Here is a 23736-nt window from a genome sequence, read left to right as displayed (position 1 = left end):
CACACATATATATATGTGTGTGTGTGTGTGTGTGTGTGTGTGTGTGTGTGTGTGTGTGTGCGTGTGTGTGTGTATTGCAACTGTACAGCAGGAGGATGAACTATAGAAACAATGTATGTTGCCGTAGTCTCATTTACCTTGGCAAGGGAGGAAGTAAACGTTTATTATCGAGCAAGCGCAGCAAACGGGATGGCCCGTTTCCTGATACCAGGAGTGGTTGGTACTTTAAGCTAGGGCGTCCCACCTCTTTCTTACCATTGATGCTGCACAAGCTGACAAAGAAGGATGGAAATAGTGACAAGTGGTACGCCTTGAAAATGGTCGCACAAGGTTGTAGTTTCTACTAGGTGCACGCCCCCACTAATTGCAGTGCGCGTCTCCGGGTGCCACCTGGTACGTTCTCTACCGAAACGAGAAACAAGGATCCTTCGGAGCGGATGACAGCTGCCTGAGGGACACCCAGATGAGCGAGGTGGTCGATGGGAAGGTCCTGTTCCGCTTGCGCTACGGGAATGGCCACGAAAGGTGCGTATCGACTCACTTTCGATGTGACGAACTTCGTGGCCTTAGAAGGACGCTGCAGAAACTCACTATAACCATACACGTTTACGCAGTCTTATATCATTATACGGAACTTTATTGAAACGTCAACCCTATCAGCTACACATTTGAGTCGTAATTTGAACCGTCTCGCTCTAAATTAGGAAGTTTGATTTAAAATTTGCCTTAGGAGAAAAGACATGCTAAAACTGGTGAACACTCGTTGTCGCACTTGCGGCGGGTGTATACGAATAGACGAACAAACATGCTTGCGCATCCAGATATTTCTGGGGTCCCGACCCGCAAACTCATGCTGTTCCGTGGCAGGCAACACCGCTCAAGCTATGGTAGTGGTTATACATCTTCACGTCGAGTAGGATGGATGGGGCAGCCCCGTATAGTCGTGTACGTGGGAAATGAGCCGCACCACTACGTTATAACAATTTGCGCTAACGGCGCATTTCTTCTGACGGGTAGGAGCTTGTTGAAGCAGTGAAATAGGGATTCTGTTCCCCGAATGTCGTTTACCATAATATGGGGCACACTTGAAGCGCGATAATTTTGATGTGCTTGTTGAGGGTTTCGCGCAAAACCGGGTGCCGATTTTTCTCATGTGTTGTGCGTTGAGGACCGGTGTTGAGGCTTCTTGCACTACGCAGCAGTCGTCAGCATGTTTCCGGTAAACTGTTGGCACCAAACGGAAATACTGACCGTACGTGCAACCCAATTGCTGAGCGGGATAAGCCAGATTTAGTGTTAGAGGGCATGACAGTGAAAAGTGCAAACGCCGAATCGTAACACACTATGTATTGAAGGAGGTGTTCAGACGAGCTTACCTCTTCTGTGCAACCAGAGGCACTTCTTTCGAATAATACGACTGCATAAGGTTCAAATGGCTGCAGGCCGCTTCACTGACTACAGTCGTTACAGAAATCAAACGTTGTGATTGCCGTGGTTCGTTACGCCATATTTTCGGTTGCGGACGACAAAACTATTGTGCCGTTTATAATTGGTATCTTGATACATGCATATTGCGTGTTTCTTGTGGCCGATGCACGCGGACGCCTAGACGAAGACGGCGAACGCTCTCTGGCTCTCGAGCTGCCGGCTGAACTGGCCAGGGCTGCATTATCCTTTGCAAATACAATTTCTAAATAGTCTCCAGTTCTGAATCCTTCGTTCGCGTAACAATATCATTGAATTTGAGTACAGTTCATGTGACGTTGGCCCACTTTCGTCTATAGCCGACAAATACTTTTCGGTAAGTGCAAACAGAAGGAATTACTTGTGTAAAACCAGTGGTAATCTGGCATTTTTTTTCAATAACTGCTTCTGACAATAGTTGAGCGAAAGAGGTCCCACCAGAGCTGGCGCCACTACACGAAGTACAGCTACTCTGAGGCAGTGAACGTTGGACCAAGTCTCGTGGCCAGTGGTGCAGTGAACAACAATACATCAACCCCTCGCAGTTTATCCGATAAAGCACTATAGCCTTTACTTCTTAACAAGTGCTGCACTAATTTTTAATAACGCAACTTCAGAAAAGAGCAAGAGAAATCTAGGCGAAATAAAGGAACATCTTTGGTTATATGTTGCCCATGTGCCATTAAACGTCTCCCGGCAACAAGTTGCTAGCTGATTCTTTGCGCATTGAGTTGCAGCTTAAAGGGACCGTGAAACGATTTTGACGATTTTGTACAAACGTAATGAGTGCTTAGAATAGGTCCTTCTGATCATTAATTGACGCATATAAGTGCTCCGCGTAAAGCGTGTAATTTATTATAGGGGTTTAAAAATGTGCATCGCTGCCGATCGCAGCACACTTCTAGGCGGAATTTTCACCCACCCCTACCCATACGACGTAAATCACCCAATTGACGTCAGTAGGGCGAGCAATGCGATTGGCTGCCCAGGGTGCCTCATAGATAATTTTTCCACCTTTATGATGAACAAATGATGCTCGAAATAGTTGGAATGTTCGTTAATTTCTTTCTATAAAAAGAAAGTAACAGAAAGAGAATGCACAAAAACAATTTGTCACTACACTTAAGCACTTACAAGCAAGCCGTCTGCTTGTGTTACAACGTGCTGCATTTTGACGAGAGCTCCGCGGTCAGAGTCCGTCTCAGTCTTTTTGCGAGCACGATGATTCGATTATGTGGCGTTGTGGACTGCAAACGAAGCGACTGACAATATGTCAGGCTGCGACATCGTGTCCCTCTGCAAGGCAGCAGACGAGCGGACTGGCTTCAGTGCATCGGACAGCCACTATCCGATCGGCGCCAGGGTTTGCGCGTTTGTGGCTGTCGCTTTACGCAGGAAGAGTACTAACGCAATAAGTTCGCAAGTTTGGTATTAGGGTAAACGTAAGCGCCAGGGGACAGGGCCTGGCCATTTGACCATGTCGTTTCACGGGACGAGCAGATGCGCAATGTGAATAGTCTGCACGGGGCCGTCACCTGGTGGCACAGAGTTCAGCCACACACAGTAGCAGTAACATAATGTATTCTTCTTTGCTGCTGGTCTAAATTTTTCGCAGGAGTGTAATCGTTAACACGTTGTTTTTGTAAATGTTTAAATTGTTTTGCTCTTGCTTAGATCAATATTAGCTCTTTGTTTGGCTGGTTAAGCTCTGCGCCAACAGGCGGCTTGAACGTGCAGACCGATCAGGCCGCTCAAGTACGTCTACACTAAAGTTCCTCCATCAGCTTGAGTTTATGCCTCCAGGCATCCGTCGAAATGCCCAACTCGCCTTTGGTTACCGGAATACCAAACGCGTTCGACGCTGCGACAGAATGCTCGCAACGCCTGCTGCTTCGATAGCTATCGCTTGGCGTCGACTGCCAAGGAGCTGGCGGAGAGTTTGAGAGGCTTCGCGCGCTCGCTCCTAGGGAACCGGAAGTCGACGACACGACGTGCCATCATGACGCAGAGACAGTGAAGGCAGAGCTTAGCCCCGATTACTCGGCGAACGAGTTGAGGAGAAAATGCATGGCTATGGAGGAGGGTGACTTGTAATCGTCCGCAGATTTCACAATATGCTATGTTTCACAAAACTTGTGGTGCGAATGATTAACTGTAGTTGTACCCTACACGTCTACAAATTTGTCCGAACCGTTTCAGGGGCCCTTCAAGAATAAAGTCGCTTTGTTAATCTAGTCAGGATGTTATGTTACAAGCAAAAGATGTTGCAAGCAAAAGAAATCCAGGCGGAATTGAGAAATAAGCTCTTTGGTCATGTGTTGCCCATGTGCCAATAAACGTCTCCCGACAAGTTGCTAGCTCATTATTTGCGCACTGACTTTCAGCTGAAGAATAAAGTGATTTTGCTATTCTCGTCAGAATGTTACGTTCTCAAGGCAACTTTACAACGCACGTTCTGCCCTGTATAGTTCGGTGATTTTGAGATCTTGACGCCCTTCGCTTGCATCTTTACAGGAACGCCACGTTCACATACAAGTCTTCTGACGGACAACATTATAACATCTTCGAGGCTCAGCTGGATGGCGGTGAGTAATACGCGTAGCCTGATAGCTCTGGTTCTCAGGCTCGTCAATAGGTCTGGGGAACGAATAGAGCAGGTAAAAAGGCGAAAGAAAAAAATTCGCAGTTTCGCCCGAAAGGTGAAGCACCAATTGCGATAGCAAATTAGTGGATAGCTGTGCGTAATAAGGATAGCAGTTTCAGCGGCAGCATTAACTTGTAAATATTCGCCTGCTAACTAAATTAGCAATCACAGAATATGTAAGCGTCACTGAACGAGGACGTAGAAATAGACACACGGAGACATCGCTGTCTTTGTGTGTATGTTTCTTAATACGTCCTTGTTCAATCGCGCTTACACATTCAATCATAGATTCAACCTAACTAGCCCGCCAACGTGTTCTAACTAAACTTACAAACGTGATATCACGCGCACATTTCAACATGAACACACCTCGTGTGATGAGCGCGGAAATTCGCTGTCAAAAACGCTGGAGTGAGGAATCACGGCAGCAGCAAGCGAATTGACCTTCGTGCATCTCCCGCCCCGGTGCGAGCGAAACGTCGTAAGCACAGCGCATACGAAACTACCGGCACTACGCGCACTCTACCAACATCGCAGATCGCTTTGAAGATGAGGCCCGCACGGACACGCACTTTGGCCACGACGCAGATTGCTTTCGAGACACACGAGCACTGGCAACTCGCCCTTACGGCGTCAGCCGACGGCATCTACCACGGCATCCGCCAATCGCATGGAAAAAACCGTAGTAGACGCTGCAGTTGTCTCCTCTCTGTTCGTAGCGGTGGGCGAGAAAAACATCGAGGCACCCTAGCAGTCGCCCAAGAACGCTCCTCCTCCCCGCCTGACTTCCCTGCCTCGTGCGCGACAGGACAGGGCACGCTTCTGGCCGCGTCCCTAACTCGCGCACGCGATATTGAACAGCATTCGCTGGCTCCGCTATATACGGCGCGCGACGACGATTCTATGGCATTTGGACTTTATACGGAACATCAGGGCGACGGCGACGGCAGAAATGCGCCTGGAGGAGGAGGAATAAACTTTTATTCTACAAGCAGCACTTTATGATGGCCGGGCCTAAGCCTCCCATGAAGGGACGGCGAGGGCTTGCCTCGCCGCCGCCTCATGGGCGTGCTGGGTCACCCAGGTTAGGTCGTCGAGGGCGGAGTTCCGCAGAGCCTCATGTGTCCGTATAATTGCTATCGCAATAAAACATCTGCTACCAGATTCCCTTGTCCCACGAAACACTTAGGCCTATTTTCCCACTTTCTCTCGTTTTTTTAGTTTCAACCTACCCATCGCTTACCGATGTCTACGAGAGAAGAAGGGACCCGAACTGGGTTGCTGAAAACACACTATAAACGACTGAACGGGATGCTTCAGGGCTCAACAACAGCTTTCCCATCGAATCACGCGCACTTAATTGAAATATAACATGTTTTATGAAAAATTTCTAATTAGAAGGCAGTTAGTACACAAACAATATCCTCTTGGAGGAAGCGGACTGATAACCGAATCCAGCAGGTCTCATAACCGTATATTTCACCAGATTTTTGCAGCTTCGCTAACGTTAGCACGGGCAGCCTGCACAAAGGCGTGGATATTACATTTTATTGCCACAGCAATGATATGCACATTTGAAACGCGTCCACGCCTTCGTGGTGTCTATACCCACGTAGTCTCCAAGGGCACGCAGTGCGCTTGGCTGCAAGAGCGACGAAGCCAAGTGCATGCACCGTCACCGCGGCCCGCTCAATCGGCGTCACTCTCCGCAGGGCAGCCTTGTGGTTTCCGCTACTGGCACCAGCGTTGCGTGCACACAGATTAGCATTCCTGCCGAACGGACGTGCGCTGCAAACCCGACTGTGCTGCATATGATGATCTGAAGGGAACGGAACAATTCAAGCGTCGTCGTTTCACTGGGTGCGCCAAAACGCCGACGGTTTCCCTTCGGTTTGGTCTCGTACAGCACCGATCGAGTTGCGACGCCCGCAACGTAGCTGGCGGCTCTCCTCTTGACAACAGCATTTGGAGACGCCTTCAGGGAAACGCTAATCTTCACAGAATCGCTAAACGCGAGCGTCGCTCCTGTCCGAGCATACGTGCCTTCGCATCGCTCCACAGGAAAGACCGGAATTCCAAATTATTCGACAAGGACCAGTCCTCAGACATGGCTCGGCTCCTCCAGAACATCATCCGAACATTTTGGCCCACTTCTGCTGTGATCGGACCAACGTACTGTGAGTTTCTGTGCTTTTGTCACGGACCTGGAAGGGCGCTCAGCTTGCCCTAACGGCTAGGGGGGTAAGCCTACCGTCAAGTACGCCAAAGGTCCGCACTCTTTCAGCAGCAATGGCCCCCGAAATTCGTCACCGACGCTGATGGATGGACCACCCGAGTATCAAAACGTTCCCAAGGTACACAGCACGTTGCAACGCTCATTTTGCGTCCGCCAACTGGCCTTTTCCTACCTCAGTGGAGCCCACGAACGCTTCACGACGCGCTAAGCGTCTCAGCAGCTCTGACTGCTGCAGAGGCTCGCGCCGCTACAGTAGAAATCAAAAAAGAAAAGAACTTGGCTATAATAACCAGTGATGACCCATCGGCGACAGAAAAGCTTCACCGCAATAATGAAACCACTCTTAATGGGAAAACTTACCCTGTCCACATCTATATCGCTTAGCCCCATAACTCGTGTAGAGGTGTGATTCACAACGTGGAACTGAACACCCCAACCGAAGAATTGATGCGGGAACTCCGAGCCCCAAATTATGAAATTATTGCGGCTCGTATGATGGGTAGAACAGCCACTGCAATCATAACTTTCAAGGGCTCGCATGTACCTCGCCAGGTCATCTTCGGCGGAGGTGTATACCGCTGCGTCCCTCACCGACCCAAGGCGCAATTTTGCTCAACATGCTTTGCTATAGGACATCGATCAGACGTTTGTCGCGGCAATGGAAAACGAAGGTGCAGAACATGTGGAAAGTCTGTCGGAGATCCTGTAGGGGATCATGACTGCAAACCAGGCTGCCCTAATTGTGGCAAGGACCACAAGGCCGATGACCCAACTTGTGAAGTACGACGAGCCGCTGATAAAGCAGTCAGAGAAGCGGCCTACCTGAAGCGTTTGAAACAATGAAAGGACGACAAGCAAAAGAAAACAGTCACCATCGCAAGCCGAAGCCCAAGCCCAAAACGCAACTCCGACAACACATCAAGAGGCACAAGTAGCTCAAGAAGCCGTCAACAGTCCAGGGGCCGCAGCCGTTCCAGAGGCAGGAGCCGATCCAGGGGCCGCAGCCGATCTAGGGTACGCGGCCATTCCAGGGGCCGGGACCACTTCGGGGACCAAAGCCAGTCCGGCAGCAGTGGTCAGTCCGGGAGCGGCGACCGGTCCGGGGACTGCAACTGGCTCGGAGGTGGCAGCCAGCCTTCGGATCGCAACCATTCACGAGGTCAACAAGACGAGCAACCCGCAAACCAGCGAAATGTGAGTCAGTCACCCGGCACCTCCCCTTTTCCCCCCATGACCTATGCATCTCAAGTTCAAACACGAGCTCAAAAAGTAGCCAAAGATTATAAGAACGCTCTACTTCAAACGCGCAGACTTAACCAAATGTCAACACTATCGTCACAATCACTAGAGCCTACCGAAGGCATGGACATGTCAACAGAGGCACACGCACCTGAAGCTACACCATTGGGGGATATAGAGCAGCCCTTAGCACAGGAAGTAAAACCAGCGTCATTGCAACCGGCAATGAAAAAGGCAAGATACCACACAACTGCCCTACAACAGCTTGAAGCAGATTTTAAGCAACTAAGGGACGAAATGAAAGAAATGCAAACCAGTCTAGAGGCCAAGATAGCTCAACAGGTTGCTGCTCAAGTTGAGGAGGCGCTAAAAACATACACTCAACAAATAATGAGCCAAATGCGCTCCCTGTTCAACGAGCTCCTCAGAAGCGAGGCAGAGGCGATGGTCTCTACACAAGTGCAGGCTGCGATGGACGCATTACCACGCCAGGAAGTGCGCGAACGACCCAAAGCACGTCGATCTACCAGCGTAACGCGACCCACTCCTTACCCTACAGCGGGCGCTCCGCAAAATCATCAGTAGAACAATGGCGACTAATCTGGTGGTGTGGCAGTGGAACTGTAGAGGGAGTGCTCTAAAATGAGGCCTTCTCACGCAATACATTCCCGCTCAAGATCGTCGACCTGACATTCTCCTACTCCAGGAAACTAACCAAATACCTCATCTTGCAGGCTATACGGCGTATAGCCATAATTCGTCACTGGCCATTCTTATTCGTAAAGATATAGCGGCAAATGTTGTCCACAGCACGGAACAGAGCCTCACTGTACGCGCCTTTCCAACTAAAATTGTCATGAGCAAGGCACAGTCCCACTTATTCATCACAAATGTTTATAGCCCGCCAAAACAGAAAGTAGACTTCTTCAAGGAGGTTGCGAATCTGCGGCCAACGAAGTATTTTGATCATCTAATAGCAGGCGACTTCAACGCGCCACACACTTCATGGGGATACACAAAAAACTCCTCCAAAGGATCCGCCCTACTATACCATATGCAACAGGCCCAGCTAACTCTCCTTAACGAGACCGACTCCACGGTGTGGCACGGAAACTCCGTAGAAAGGGATACCACGCCCGATCTCGCATTCATTAAAGGACGACTGTCAGCGCAATGGGTTAACACGCACGATACTTTAACGAGTGACCATACTCTCATACAGATGTTTCTGCAAATCAAAGGATTCCCAAAGCGCCAGCACAAGCATCGCCTCACGGATTGGAATGAGTTCCGAAAGACACATGTAGGAGACTTCCAGAACATGCACTTGAAAGATTGGGTAGATATGGTCAGGCAACGAATCCAATCACACACGAAGGAAATAATAGAGAAGTGGGAGCAACCAAGCACGGACAAGCATCTTCTTCATCTCTGGGAGGCACGAGATGCCCTCATTAAGAGATGGAAAAGAAATAAGCTCAATCGAAAACTACGCTCACGCATCAACACGCTCAACGAGCAGATCGTCCACTACACTGAACATCTCACTCGAGAGCAGTGGTACGATACGTGCAACAAGCTCAATGACACATTGAATATGAGCTCCACGTGGAATCTCATCCGATCACTCATTGACCCAACCCAGACAAAGACGGAAAGTCCCATAAAGCTCCGTAAGCTGCTCGAAACATTTGAGCATACCGACGATCTATTCAACGAGCTTATAATAACACACATTGCGGATCCATCGCAACCGCAGTATGCCGACTACAAAAGCGCAGAGCCAGAAAATGAGGGTCTCACCGGCCCAATCACATTAGCGGAACTACAGCGTGCCTTAGCGGGAAGCAAAGCCGAATAAAGCGCCACGACCAGACCAAATTACGACAACACAGCTCCGCAACCTTACAGAAGCCGATCATGCATTCTTACTTCAGCAAATTAACAATGTGTGGGACACGGGCAGCTTGCCAGAAGAGTGGAAGACAGCCAGCATCATTTTCATTCCGAAGCCTGGCAAGGCCCAAGTCATAGCGAATCTGCGTCCCATATCGCTAACATCATGCGTCGGTAAGCTAATGGAGCGCATCGTGCTTAACAGACTTCTTAGTCATCTTGAGCAATCACAACACCTACCCCATAATTTGATAGGGGGTACAGACATCACTTATCTACTCAAGATGTTCTGCTGCAGCTACACGAAGAAATTACGAAGGAAACAAGCAGCGCTCAACTTAAAGCTATTCTTGCCATAGACCTCAAAAAAGCTTTTGACTATGTTAACAACGATGCTATGCTGCAAGAGCTAGAAGCTACTGGCGGCGGAATCAAGCTTTATAACTATAATAGGGACTTCTTACGGAGTCGCACCTACACGCTACGAGTAGGCGACATCACCTCACAACAGTATCCCCATCCGCAGAGAGGTATCCCGCAGGGTTCCGTGATCTCGCCCACACTCTTTAATCTTGCCATGTGCGTAGTTCATAGAGCGCTACGAGACATCCCCGACATCAAATATGCGATCTACGCAGACGATATCACCATCTGATCAACACGGGTTCGCCAGAGCATATCCAAGAAACTCTCAAACAGGCTATGAAAAGGGTGCATGAGGATGCTCAAACTATTGGCCTTAGATGTGCGCCGGAAAAATCTGAGTTGCTACTGGTCCATCACAAAAGATGGAGACTGCCTACCATACAAATTGTAAACGAAGGCGTGCCGATTTCCCAACCAAAATGTATTAAGGTACTCGGTCTCCATATCCAGATAGATGGAGGTCCCGCTGCGACGGTGCATCATCTGCTCAGGCAAGGAGAACAGGTGCTGCACATGCTGCGTAGGGTCTCCAACCGAGCAAATGGATTGAAAGAGGCGGATATGCTTCAACTAAGGAACGCACTAATTATGTCGCGCCTGCGCTATCACCTGCCCTATACCAATCTCCGTAAGCAAGATATCAATCGCCTTGATGCGCTCATCAGGAAGGCGACAAAGCCGGCCATCGGCATCCCGTTTAGTGCCCGAACTAAGCTCCTACTTGACATCGGTTGCCATAACACGGTGGCCGAACTAGTCAGCATTCATCGTCGTCGCCAAGAACTGCGTTTGCAGCGCACGTGTCAAGGTACGCACATCCTCCACAGCATCGGTCATCATCCAGAAGCTGCGCCCCTTCCTAAAACGCACCCACTACCCGCGAAACAACGCGAAATTCTAACCATAGCTCCACTGCCACGCCACATGAATCCAGAACGAGGCAAGGAGAGGCGACGACAGCGAGTTGCCTACTTCAAGAGGTACACGGCAAGACACCCTGACGGCATATACTTCTACGCTGATGCTAGCGTTGGTGCATGGGGCTCCGCTACTAGCAGTCGTGAATAACAACCTACAAACTGTACATACTGGGTTAGTCCCAGAAACAGATCCGACCTTAGCGGAACTAACAGCCATCGCAACCGCGATCAAACACTTGCCCCTTAGTAACTCAGCCTACCCAAGAATCATATTTACCGACTCCATGGCTGCTTGCAGGAAATTGTTGCACAAAGATCTCCCGGCCCACATTTCGACATTTATTCAATAGCACCTTCAGGGTCCTCTGGAAATCATCTGGATACCTGATCATGACGGGCTGCCGGGAAATGAAAGAGCTAATCAGCTCGCCTGCGAGACTTTGAACCAGGCGCCCTGCATTCCGCGACCAGCCCAGACGAAAAGGTGGGCTCCCCTGCTTCTGCGGCCATATCAAGAGGCAAGACGCAAGTTCCCCAAGCTCAGCAAAGTGCTCACCCGTGAACAGGGTGTACTGGTTCGTCAGGCCCAGACTGAAACACTCCCTACACCAGCGCGAATGCACCTCCTCCGCGGCCTCTTACCTGAAGATCCCCCACCCTGCCGATACTGTGGCGAACACCCGAACACATCCCATATCCTCTGGTCCTGTGCACCGCCCCCACCTCCCCTTCCTGCCCCCACAAATCTTTCCCCTGAACCCCATGCCGGGTGGCTGATAGAAGCAGCCAGCGCCGACGCCCAACGGTACCTTATGGCATTTATCAGGGCTGCACTGAAGAATGCCGCAAGCGAGGCTCTGGACTGAGGGCCTTTCCACGTTACCACCGAACATGAAAATAAAGTTTTTCTCTCTCTCTCTCTCTCACACACACAATCGCTTTCGGTGGTGGTACTCTCTTTAGTGGTATAAGGTGTTCAAGGTCTCTACTCCTACCTATCTCTATTCTGACCGCGCTTCTTCTTGATACCAGGGTCTCCGGGCATGCCCTACAATATATCTCCATCCGCACCGTGTGTCTAATGTTACAGGCGTTCATATAGCGTGCTTGGAGGCACCTTGAGGAGCTACCTTTTACTGCCAATCCTGGCCAGCTATGACGCCATAATAACTGACAGCGAAAATTTTTTTAAAAGAGGCTTCTCAGTGTCGTTCCACCAATTCAACCAATTTTCATGTCCTTGATGGCTTACTTCAATTAGGAAGGCCAACGCTTCCCTTTATTTCTTTGCGGACAACACAGTTCTCCAATGAACGGAGCGCACTACTTTACCTGTGTCTGCTCCTGTCCAAGCAAGCTTGGGCCTGCACATTTTTATCCATGCAGAGCGTCCGAACGATAACTAATTGTAAAGGAGAAAAAAATGTGCGCTAGCTTTCAGTCACAAGCTTCTTTTCCGCCTCGTTTCGCGCAGTTCCAGGTGTGCCAAAGTACGAACTGCCATTCGTGGACTGTGCCCACTGCAAGATCGTGAAGGACCAAAAAGGTGAGTATACACTTATTAGCGGTATACTATTAGGACTCCCGATCTCTAACCTGTTCCGCATGAAAGATGGTTATTGTTTACAAACGAAGAGATATTGCCCTTTGTGTTGTGTATCACCTTCTACGTCGCATGACGCATTCGCACTACGCAAACAGGAAGCGTCAGTGGCTGTGGTACAAATACAATCAGTGGCGCGAAATAGATAAGTAGGCGAAGGCTGGTTAAGCACCCGCTGGTATTTGCTGCTTTTTACCACCATGGTGACATTGGATCAGCCAAGCGTAAGTGAAGCGAGTGTAAGAAGACAAACGTATGTTTAAAAAAAAATGAAGGAAAGCACTGTATTTGTTTCAGGCGAAAGTCCTAACTGTTGTCACATATAGAAGATTTATGAACTTGTTATGATTAGTACATTTATTGAAGACAGTACAGCGCAAAGATGCAAGACATGTGGACATAAAAGGCAACGGACATATACCTACATGCCACTGGCGTACAATTATCTGGATTGATTAGTCAGATAACAATATATTTAAGAGCTATGGAGGAACAACAAAGTTGAGAATTGTGTGTTTCATTGTCTTAATAAGGCATTCCTGATGCACTAGGCCGCAGATACCTCTGTAAACTCTGTACCTCAGCATAACCTTCACATACGCCCACTAATTAACCACACTTTCCCTTTTCTTTTTTGGTTTCCTTTTCATTTCTCTGAGGAATAAAATCTCATGTAAGGTTTTACGTTAGCGCACTCTCTCTTACTGTGTCCTGCGTTTTCGTCATGTAGAAGTTCTCTTTCAGAATGAGAAGTTGAATATTTTTATGCAGCTCACCTAAGGACAGATCTTGATGTGTGCGTAAGCGTCCATAGAGTCTGCTAGTCACACGAAAACACAGTTTTTTTTACAGTGGAGCTGTTAGAAGCTCGCTGGGTTTCTCTGAACGTGCAGAGCTTCGCCGAGCTGGGGGAGGGAGAGCTGAGAGAGAGTGAAAGCTGAGTATAAAAAATTCGCAGTTGCGCCAGGAAAGGCGAAGCGCCGATTGCGACAGCAAATTAGTAGATAGCTGTACGAAGTAAGGATAGTAGTTTTAGAGGCCGTATAAACATGTAAATATTCGCGTATTAACTAAATTAACAATGATATAGTGCGTAAGCGTGTCTCAACCAGAACGTAGAAACAAACAGATAGACGGAGACAGTGCAGTGTTTGTGTGTCTGCTTCTTTCTGCGTCCTTACTCAGTCGCCCTTACACATTCTATCGTGGATTCAAACCAACTATCACGTCAACGTGTTTTAACTAAATTGACGAGCACGGTGTCACGCGCGCAAAGGTAAACATGAGCACACATCGCTCGATGGCAGAGGAAACTCTGTGAAAACGCTGGTGTTAGGAATCGCGGCAGCGGCCACGAGCCAATTGACCTTCGTGCCTATGTCGCTTCAACGCGTACGAAACATCGAAAGCACAGCGCATACGAAGCTACCGGCACTACGCGCACTCTGCAAAGATCGCAGATTGTTTTGAAGATGAGGCCCGCGCGCGCGCGCTTTAGCCACCCTGCAACGCGCCCCTACGGCATCCGCCAAAGGCGTCTACTACGGCGTCCACGATTCGTATGGCTAACGCCGTAGTAGACGCCGCGGTCATGTCCACTTTGTACGGAGCAGTGGACGAGGAGGGAAGGTGGCTTTGGGAGGGAGGGCATCGAGGCACCGTAGCAGCCGCCGGAGGAGAACGCCACTCTTCCCTCGCCTCACTCCCCTTTCTCGCACGCCGCAGGAGTGGGCACGCAATCGGACCGAGTTCCTCGCTCGCGTACGCGATATCGAACCACGTTCGCCGGCTCAACCTCACCCGCTTTCACTCACACAGAACCTTATGGAGACGGCGGCGGCAGTAATCCGCCTGGAGTGTCCTTTAATGGACCATTTCGGAAAGTTGCGCGCGCCCCCTACGCGACCGCCGCAAAGCAGGCTGGGAATTGTGAGCGATCTTGGCGGGCAGGATCCGGCGCAGAAGCGGTACGACATGGACGTTGCGCAACCGCAGGTAAAAAAAACGTTTTTTGGAGTGCTAGTAATAGTTTTGTTGCATGTTTTCGCCGCGCAAGTGATCTTTACATTGCCGTACAACTTTCTTGTGGTTATGCAGCCGACGCTACGAGCGCGAAGCGAGTATTTTCGCACGTGAAGCGCGCACATGTGCCAGTGTCTCGCGCTCGGAGCTTGCGTTGCATAGCAACACCTTTGTCAGCGTTTTATAGCTATGCTACTGAAGGCACGAGCGCGATCCTACGGCTAGCAGGCGTGTTTTGTTGGTGAGCACGCGCGAACAGTGCATTTATTTACTAGTCGCCCGTCGCAAACCTTCGAAGTTTGTGCGGCTGTTCCGGCGGCAGGCGTAGTACGTAGCGTACAGTACATTCATGTTTGTTGCAACAGTGCGACACCCTCTTGTGAGAATTTATGTGCTGCATTTCAGCAAAATACCTCGTTATCGAGCACTGCCCATTCAGTCTTTTGGTTACATCGGGCTATTTAATCTACGGACGAGTCTGAAACAAGCATATCGTCGAAAGGAACGGACAGCGCATACGTTCAGTAATGTACATCTTGCAAGAAATAAGTAGCTGAGTTGGCGCTTAGCTTGTGCCAGCGAATTTTCTTGCCTATAGTGTTGTTTGAATAGCACGCAGCAAGTACGAAGTAGAACCAACAAGCTCTTCTATTAGTACTGTTACATTCAGTGTATATATCTGAGCATAGCATTGCGGTATAGATAGCAGTTGCTGTTTGTTTGACAGCTCGTACTACCTCGGTCGCGGTGTACATTACTTACTACCGTGGAGTGCAGATAGACGCACCCAAAATATGAACGTGCCTCGGTGGCTACAAGTAACGCGAACGCGGTCTAAAAAAACTGCGGCGGATGTTTTGGCTAGCCTGAAAAGTATTGAACGCGCCAGTACCTTGTACTAGGGCGGCCTCAGAGTTTTAGGTTAGCTAGTGGCTTACGGAGCCCGTCCTTGTGCAACATTCTTCACGACCGCGCATAGTGAACGAAACGGGTTCAGCGTTGCTTTTCAAGCATGCTTGCCACAAGTGACCAAGACACAATGAATGAATACTCTTTTATTTCAAGATCGCATTGATGATCCCATGATCAGCTGTGTATGCTTCCATGCTCTGTTCATATGTGGAGTGCCGAAGAAAACATTTTGACGCTTGCTTATACCCATGTTGCAGGAACCACTACGAGCCATTGAAAATACTCATCCTCTTCAAGCAAGGTTACCGAAGGGACCATGGACAAAGCAGTTAAAAGACGTGCCGGATGGTTTCTCAGAGCAAGAAATCTTGGCACATCAGAATGCACATAGTGCTCAGAAGCATACTATAAGCGGATACAGGATGTTTAAAGCAGATAAGGTTCACAATGTTCTTATTTGCAAGGCTGACAGTTCCACTTTTCTTAAAGCAACCGTGGAGGCATCGTTCTCTTTGGCAAAATTATATAACACTGCTGCTGTGCTCTCGTCAAATGGAACTGTGGTTGAAGGAACCTGCAACTGCCGGGCTGGAGCTGCAGGTGTTTGTAAACATGTAGCTGCCTTACTATGGTTTGTACTAGACTTGAAGCGCTCTGGGGCAGCCTACGTGCGAGACACACAGTCGTGTACAGACAAACCCAGAGCATGGGGTACTGGCGCTAAGAAGGCCAACATGCACTCACGCGAGTTCTCACAACTACGTTTTGTGAAACATATGCCAATGAAAGCTGGCAGGCATCTGACTCGAGAAACCACAGTTTCTCTGACAGTGACAGAAGACCATATTAAGAGAATGTATCAGACACAGAAAAATATTCCAAACGCCATGCTATGCAAGACGCTGGAGGACAACCACTTTCTGCCCGTAGCAGTGAAAAGAGCACATCACGAGGATGCTCTTAGCCAGATGCCAATCAGGTTACCGGTGCAAGCCCTGTGGGTTGAGCATGTGCCAGCTGGATACAAGTTCGGCTCCTGTGAGCTTACTTTAGAAGACTCATGGGCCCTTGAGCAAGCGACTAGGATGCAGAGCGGCTCTACAACATGGAGCTTCGAGAGATCCAAGCGCCTGACTGCTTCACACTTCGGAGATGTGGTGTCACGGAAGAAGCCAGCTGACGAGAAGTTTTTCAAGAGGCTGTTTGGGTCTAGCCAGATGCAGACCAAATACATGGCTGATGGTTTAAGGAATGAAGCTGCAGCCGTGCAGCGTTACATAGAGAAGAGAGAGGTCCCAGTTAGGATTTACTGTTGTGGGTTGTGCGTCAACCCTGGTGTCCCTGTTCTTGGTGCAACGCCAGACCGTGTTGTACAGGAGGGAGGAGATTTTGGTCTCCTTGAAGTTAAGACCCTCTCAGCTGCCAAGGAACGGGGTGATGAATTAGAAAATGCTGTGAATACGGCATCCTACCTGAAGAATGGAGTTCTTAAACCGACCCACAAGTACTTTTACCAGGTCCAGGGGCAAATGGCTTTGACTGGACTCTCCTGGTGTGACTTTGTGGTTGATAATGGCACAAACTGCACTCTTCAGAGGATCACTTTTGACAGCTCGCTTTGGATTTCACAAATGCTGCCACGGCTTCTGGAATGTTTCAAGAACTACCAAGAGCACTGTGCTTGTGTGTGAATATCAACGACTTAGTTAAGTCACATTGGTCTGCAGGACAAAGATGCTCGGACTCATAACATGCTTTGGCATGTGTTCATCTTACATATATTTGGTGTTTAAATATGTTGTATTGCATTAGTCTCCATGAAGAAAGTGTTTTTCTGTGTAATATCGTTATGGTCACGCGTATGTGCTGCCACCACCTATTTAAATGTGTGTGCAACTAATCGGTGTGTAAAAAGTAAATCAAGCACCACACGTCTTGCTGCCTTGTCATTGAACACATACATAACGCACTCTTGGACACAGGAATCTGGGCAGCTACACACTTCAACATTTCCTATACTTGATGGTGATAGTGACTTCACATTGGTCTCTGTAAGGAAACCGCATTGAAAGTTGCAAGCAAAATCTTTGCGAAGTGAAAAGTGTGTTCTCCTTAGTGTAGGTACTCTTGCACTCGGTACGACTTGTAACATACGTGGAGTGAACCAACAAAGGTTTATGCTTTACAGTAATCAATGTGCCGTCATAGAGAGTGCCCAAGGTGCACACTGAGCATACTTCATCTCTGCTCTGAGGGGCTAATGCCCAAGTTTCGAGCTGCACTGGGCTCGCACTGCTTTGACGACCAAGCTCGAACCTACCGCATCTCGAGTATTGCATACTGATACTGAGTGCGATAGCAGTTATTTCATAACTTCTTCCTCAAGAATTCCATGCAGGACATTACATGAGAGTTTGTAACAAAGGTCTCAAATTTCATTGCCATGAAATACTCGCATACATATACAAATTTTTTTACATATACAGTACACAAATATACAATCCATATACATATCACAATTTTTTTAAACATGAACGCGTCACTAACACATGTAAAAATGACAAAGTGAAATTCACTTTACAGATTTCACTCCAAAAAGTTAGGAAAGAAAATCTGTGGTAGAAAAGACAATGGCTGCAAACACCAACTTTCCAACTTGTCTGTGTAGCTCAGCAATGAGACTCGTGATTTGGTTTTTAGTCATGACTCACATATAGTACTGCCACATTCTATGCTCGAATCATTTGCACAACACCGACACAGAAATAAGGCATTGCAGCGCTATATAGCCTGTACAGTGACTTCAGGCTTACTTCAGCAGAGCAAGAAATGCTGCTCTAGTCCGCTGTACATGAAGTAGTGTACTTTAACGCAAGTTCAATGCCTTGCACTGCAGCAGGGATTCTCAAACTGCGTTTTGTGGAACTTTTGGGTTTCTTGGAACACTTCCTAGAATCGCCAAGCACCTATGTTCATGCATGTCTTCATCGGCCTTAGCCAGTTATTTTGGGACTAATGCTCTAGCCGCTTACTGCTATCTCACTATACAGCCAGTCATAACTGAATTTAAGTATTTGTTCAGGTGCTGTGCAGCTTGCGTACCCCTTTTACATTATCCGGCCAACACCTTTTCAAGTCTCGGTCGCAGCGGTCGAATTTCGATGGAGGCAAAATTCTAGAGGCCCGTGTACTGTGCGATGTCACTGCCCGTTAAAGAAATCCAGGTGGTCGAAATCTCCGGGGCCCTTCACTACGGCGTCCCTCATAGTGTAAGTCACTTTGGGACGTTAAACCCCCATAAAGCAAATATTTTCAATACAGGCTCCGTGACCGAAGCTGGCCAAAATAGAAATGAAATATGGTAGGAGCTAACTCCATTTTAGCCAAATGAGGTTAGTCTTTCTTCAACTGAAAAGGCTAAAAAGTTTGAGCACCCCTGCTTTACAGTAGATCATGCACAACGTACAAAACATTAAAAACACCACCATCGCTCATCTGTTTAGAATGGGCTCACGCATGAAATTATTGAGATAACAACAAATTTTCCATATCTTGTTCAGCTTCTCTGCCATAACATTCGGAAAAACAGCACGGAGTATTCTGAAGTTTTTAACTTCCCTGATGACACGCTCAACATGAATTCGCAAACTGGCTATCTGCCGTGTTGCTAACTCCTCTGCCAGTGACAACTGCGAGCGGCCATTCAACATAGGTGGCATGTTTAATTCGACTCCAAGCTGACGGAGGTCATCTTCAATGAGGAATCCTCTATCCGCCATTACACTGTCCCCTTTCTCGAGCAACTCGTACAGGCCACTGTGTCTTGTGAGTTCTCGATCAGAAAGTCTTCCAGGAGCAAGATTAGACACGAAAGAAACGAAGCCGTTCGGAGTGATGCCAATGAGCCCTTTTGCGGTGTTGTGTCCTTTATACGAGCTGAAAGTGTCGCTTTGTGTATTGTAGTCAGACGGGTTCTCGATAAAAATTTCTGTGCAGTCTAGTACAATGCGTGTAGATGGGTACAATTCTTTAAAATTGTCTGGCATGAACAGGTCCACTGTGTTACGGGATGGCCACATTGGTATCTGGATTAGCATTTCAAACAAAAAATTAACCCAAAATGTATACATGGCACTCACGGTCGACACAGACACTTTCAGGCGATATGCCAAATCCTGTTCGAGTAACCCAACCCTGAGCCTGCAAAGCACTGCAATGAGCTGTTCTTTCATTGTCAGTGCTGGTGGCCTGCCAGCACCCGTTTTCAGTGCCTCGTACATGCCTTCAACATGTTCCACAAACGCATCAAATTTTTTGAAGGAGTTAAACCCCGTATAAAACACGAGTCGTTTCTCATCTGAAACAAAATCGTGAACTTTAGAGACAGGATTTTTTAGCTTCAGCTTCTCTTTGAGCGCCTGAACTTTCATATCGTGCAACTGAGCCTTCAGATCCTCAACCTCTTTCTGGAGCACAGATTTGTCTTTGCGGAGCAAGCTGTTTTCATGCTCGAGTTTTCCACAGACTTCGAGAAGGTGGTTGACTTTTCTTAGTGTGGCAGCAGATGCTGCGTCTGGAGGCCCCATGGAGTACGAGTGGTCGGCACCTAAAAAAAAAAAAAATGAACTACTTATTGATTTGCGAACGGTTAGGCCCTACTTTAATGCAGATTTCAGGGTTTTAAATAGTCACTTCAGCCCACAATGTGTGTTCTGAACCTTTGCTCTCGGCTTACATTGATATACAGACAACAAAGAACCAGGATGCCAAAGCCATAGAGCCCAGCGCTCTTTCACTCCACTGGTCCACCTGCGCAAGCAGCTTACCAACCAGCAAGCCCAGATTAATGCTATCCATTTATACTCGTAAACCTCATGAGCTGTCTGTGCCCCTCCTGAGCATGCAGTTCGACGACATTGCAGCTTGTGCTACCAGTGCATTGTTCCGCCATATTTGCACTACATTTGGATAGCCTGACTTTTGAGTCATTTTTCCAAGCTGGGGTAAAGGGAATAATATCGAGGTGAAAGAAATGAAATGGGTAAGTTTCACAATGCGTGCACTGGTGGAAGAGGTACCACGTTTATCAGAAAACTCGCTGAAGTACTAACACATGGACGGTAAAATCACTGATGACATTTACGTCACAGAACACATGCGGTTCTGCCACTCCTAACATGCAGACTTCCCATGGCTAGTTGCAAAAGCTTGCGAAAAACTGGCTTCGCGGGAAGAAATTTCGTCAGTTTTCACTAGATAAGGAAGTCGCTCGCTATTAATATACCGGTCGCCACAGCACCCGTGGACCCCGGCATCCTGGGCGCGATAGGGGTCCGTTAAATGCGAAAAATGGGTTTTCATAGTGGAATGCACAAAGCGAGAATTTTGAATTCTCACCAACCTTCCGTTTCCGTGCGAGGCGAAGCCGGTGCACCGAATGTCAGCTGGGTGGGCTCCTGGGAAACAACGTCGCTTTCTGCGTATAATACACTTTCGTGAAAATGCGTACACACAAAGCCGAAGCCTCAGAAAAAAGATGGCACAGTTAAAGCGTCTCTTACGTTGATCGCATTGGGGCACGTCAACTACGCAGCCGATATCCAACTCGTTCAGAAGGAGCGCCGGGCTGGCAGAGGCAGTTTGGGAGCTCGTCTTCTTGCGTTTCGCGACTGGAAAAGATTTGGAAGTTATGATTACATGCAATAACCGTCTGAACATATATACTTACTGGTATTAAAGGAAGGAGATAGTTGATTGATGACCTTGTGGGGGAAAATTGTTGGCAGCCGGTCCATATAACCACGGCGTCCACTTGCGTTGAAGTGAGCTCCGCATATCCGGTGGTGCTTAGAAGGTTGCCACAAAGAGAAGCGACCAGCACTTCCTTGGCGGTTGATTCTTCTCACCCACTCCTTTTTTTCTTTTTCATTTGCAGGGAACGCGTGAAATGAAACGTTCTTGTCTTTCAGCGTGTTGTTGTCGCAACCAGGCACACAACAAGTCTGACCGCCGCCTCGGCACTTCGACGACATCACGCGCAGTAGTGGCTGAGGTCACTAAGTAACCCACAGGCACGTAACAGTTAATATAACGCACCTGCAAGCGCCCACCACCAAAAAGTACACAATCTCTAACCAAACAAAGCACGCGCACACACACACACCGCAGCAGCGAACGCAGGAGGCAGCCAAGACGGGCGGGCGGTTGGTCGGCGCGCGCTCACTTTTCCCATAATGCGTCGCGCGCCCGCTAGGTTTTCTCGCGGCGCTGCGATTTCCGAAATGGTTTAAAAATAGCATCGCACAGTATAGCGACGTGCCGAGGGTGCGTGGAGGCTAGCGGGGGAGAAAGCGGCGCGCACGCGAGCGAGCAATGCGGCCCAGATGCGTGCCCTCTCCTATGGTGCGCGAGGCAGGGGGGGGGGGGGTCATGCGAAGTAGGAGGGTCGTTCTTACGTGGCTGCTAGGGTGTCTTGATGTCCTCCTCGCCCACCGCTCAGAACAGAGGAGAAAAGCGCGGCGTCTACTACGGCGATGTCGATGCGAATTGCGGATGTCGTAGTAGCGCCTTTGGCGGACGCCATAGGGGCGTGTTTCCGGCGCTCGTGTCTCTTGTGTGAGGCTTGGCACTGCTTCACTGGCCTATCCCCAGCTCCACTGCCATGGTCTCTGGGGTTCGCGATTGCATAGCCACGCCTAATTTTACCGCGATAGCATTAAGAAGCTGGTGTCGCAGAAAAGCTGGTGTCGTCGGCGTCTGCCGTGAGTGAAAAATCGCGGAAGGAGATTCATAAATAAAAACAACTTGCAAGATAGGCTCGGTGGAAATCGAACCGGGGTCTCCGGAGTGTGAGACGGAGGCGCTACCACTAAGCCATGATGTTTTTTTCTTTATTTCCAGACAATTGACAAATACATCAATACACACTGCTGCCACCATCTGACAATATTCTCTTTACCACCGCTGCGCTTGGAGCTTGCACTTGAGATTACAAAACTTTCATTTTGGCAAGGGCATCCATCAATAACAACAGTTCATGGTTCAAAGCGGGACAAAAGTGCCTCTAGTGAATGTGGTGTTGCCTTAGAAACGTGCCGTAGAAACTTATACTGCGGTATATATCGGTAATTATGAGCATGTAAATTACAGAAGTCGCAGGCAAACGCGTAGCGAAGTACGTTTCCGCTACATTTGTTCTGCGCTTGGCGCACACGCAGAGCCATCTTGCGGCAGACACAGAGTCCCCCTCCTCGCAATGTACGGCGCTGCCCCGACAGATGGCACGCCACTCGCCCGCTCCTCCCGTTCATCTCGTCAAGAGCATGCCTAGCGAATGAGTGGGCGGTGCGAACGGGGTGCGATAACGCTATCGCGTTCCACTCTTGAAGACGAACATTAAGCGTCCTCCAATTTTTTTTTGCATGGTAGTCGCTAGGTGCCGAAGTTTTGCACTCATTGGTTCGTCCCGTTTACATGAAATGTAGTTTTGAGGTTCCCGTAATAAATAATTAGAAATTAGCGTCTGCGTATGTTATGTCCAATGTAGTCGCTTTGGAACCACTCTGTAGAACGGGCGTTAGAAAATCGCATAAAACTTGGAATATTACCGCAAGTAGGTGTTTTGCCAATACTAAATGGCAAGATCAGCTGTGCATTTATATATGACTGGAAGCTTAAAATAGACGGCTGTTTACATAAAATATCCCGCCCCATTTCGCAGGCCCCAAATGTCTGCTTTCGGTGCGAGAATCCTCCCTCCGGCACGGCGTTCCCCAGCATTGCCACTTTCTCTACGACCTGCTCTGCGGGCCATCGCCGAAGTACCAGGTCTCGGACTCCAGCTGCCTCGATCACGACGCGAAGTTGGGCTAGAGGATTTCAGAACGAGAGTTCTCTCGCTAGCGCAGACCGTTGGGCGCAGAACAGCACTGAATAAACCGTTCGCACGAGGATCAAGTGCACACGTCTTCGGCTCTTTCGCTAATTCTGTCTACTGCATGACTCTGTCGGCTTGAAAGGACGTTCCGGGGGCAGGCATCTGTGATATGTTTTGCACCATCACTACGCAGAGCCTACATAGCGTGTAAGAACATCGTTTCCTGGCTGGTAATGCGTCGAAAACGGCACCGGGCTCGGACTTTAAGAGAACATGTTGCCTGCGTGGTTCCAACAGCAGTGGGGCCGAGGGACGATCCGCATAAAGGCGGCCTTGGAAGGGATGCAGGTTTAGGGAGGTGGGGTATTCTGTAAGTGTACACCTAGTGGACATGTCAATCTTGACTGCTGATAAAGTTCTGATTGGCTGGGCGGGAGTACGCGTGGCAAGGAGACAGGCGCTCCCAAACAATCAGCGCTTCAGAAGCGGACAAAAGCA

The 23736-nt window shown here is 48.8% G+C and overlaps 2 protein-coding genes across 2 annotated transcripts; one reads left to right on the top strand and one right to left on the bottom strand.

The window, feature by feature from the left end:
* The first annotated feature begins 238 nt into the window (after window positions 1-238).
* Window positions 239-23278, top strand: LOC135913251 (uncharacterized). The gene is made up of 4 exons (XM_065445854.2): window positions 239-525; window positions 3979-4049; window positions 12300-12371; window positions 23083-23278. The coding sequence occupies exons 1-4, from the start codon at window positions 464-466 to the stop codon at window positions 23232-23234; spliced, it is 357 nt and encodes a 118-aa protein (XP_065301926.2). The 5' UTR covers window positions 239-463; the 3' UTR covers window positions 23235-23278.
* LOC139060048 (THAP domain-containing protein 11-like) lies at window positions 17069-21485 on the bottom strand. The gene is made up of 5 exons (XM_070538797.1): window positions 21091-21485; window positions 20924-21031; window positions 20764-20838; window positions 19502-19968; window positions 17069-17083 (listed from the first exon to the last, which is right to left on the bottom strand). Exons 1-5 carry the CDS (start codon window positions 21392-21394, stop codon window positions 17069-17071), a joined length of 969 nt encoding a protein of 322 aa, XP_070394898.1. The 5' UTR covers window positions 21395-21485.
* Window positions 23279-23736: the final 458 nt, after the last annotated feature.

Source organism: Dermacentor albipictus, chromosome 5, assembly GCF_038994185.2.
Source record: "Dermacentor albipictus isolate Rhodes 1998 colony chromosome 5, USDA_Dalb.pri_finalv2, whole genome shotgun sequence".
NCBI classification, from domain to species: Eukaryota; Metazoa; Arthropoda; class Arachnida; order Ixodida; family Ixodidae; genus Dermacentor; species Dermacentor albipictus.
Note: the sequence above shows the minus strand (reverse complement) of the source record. Positions and strands in the feature narration are given on the sequence as shown.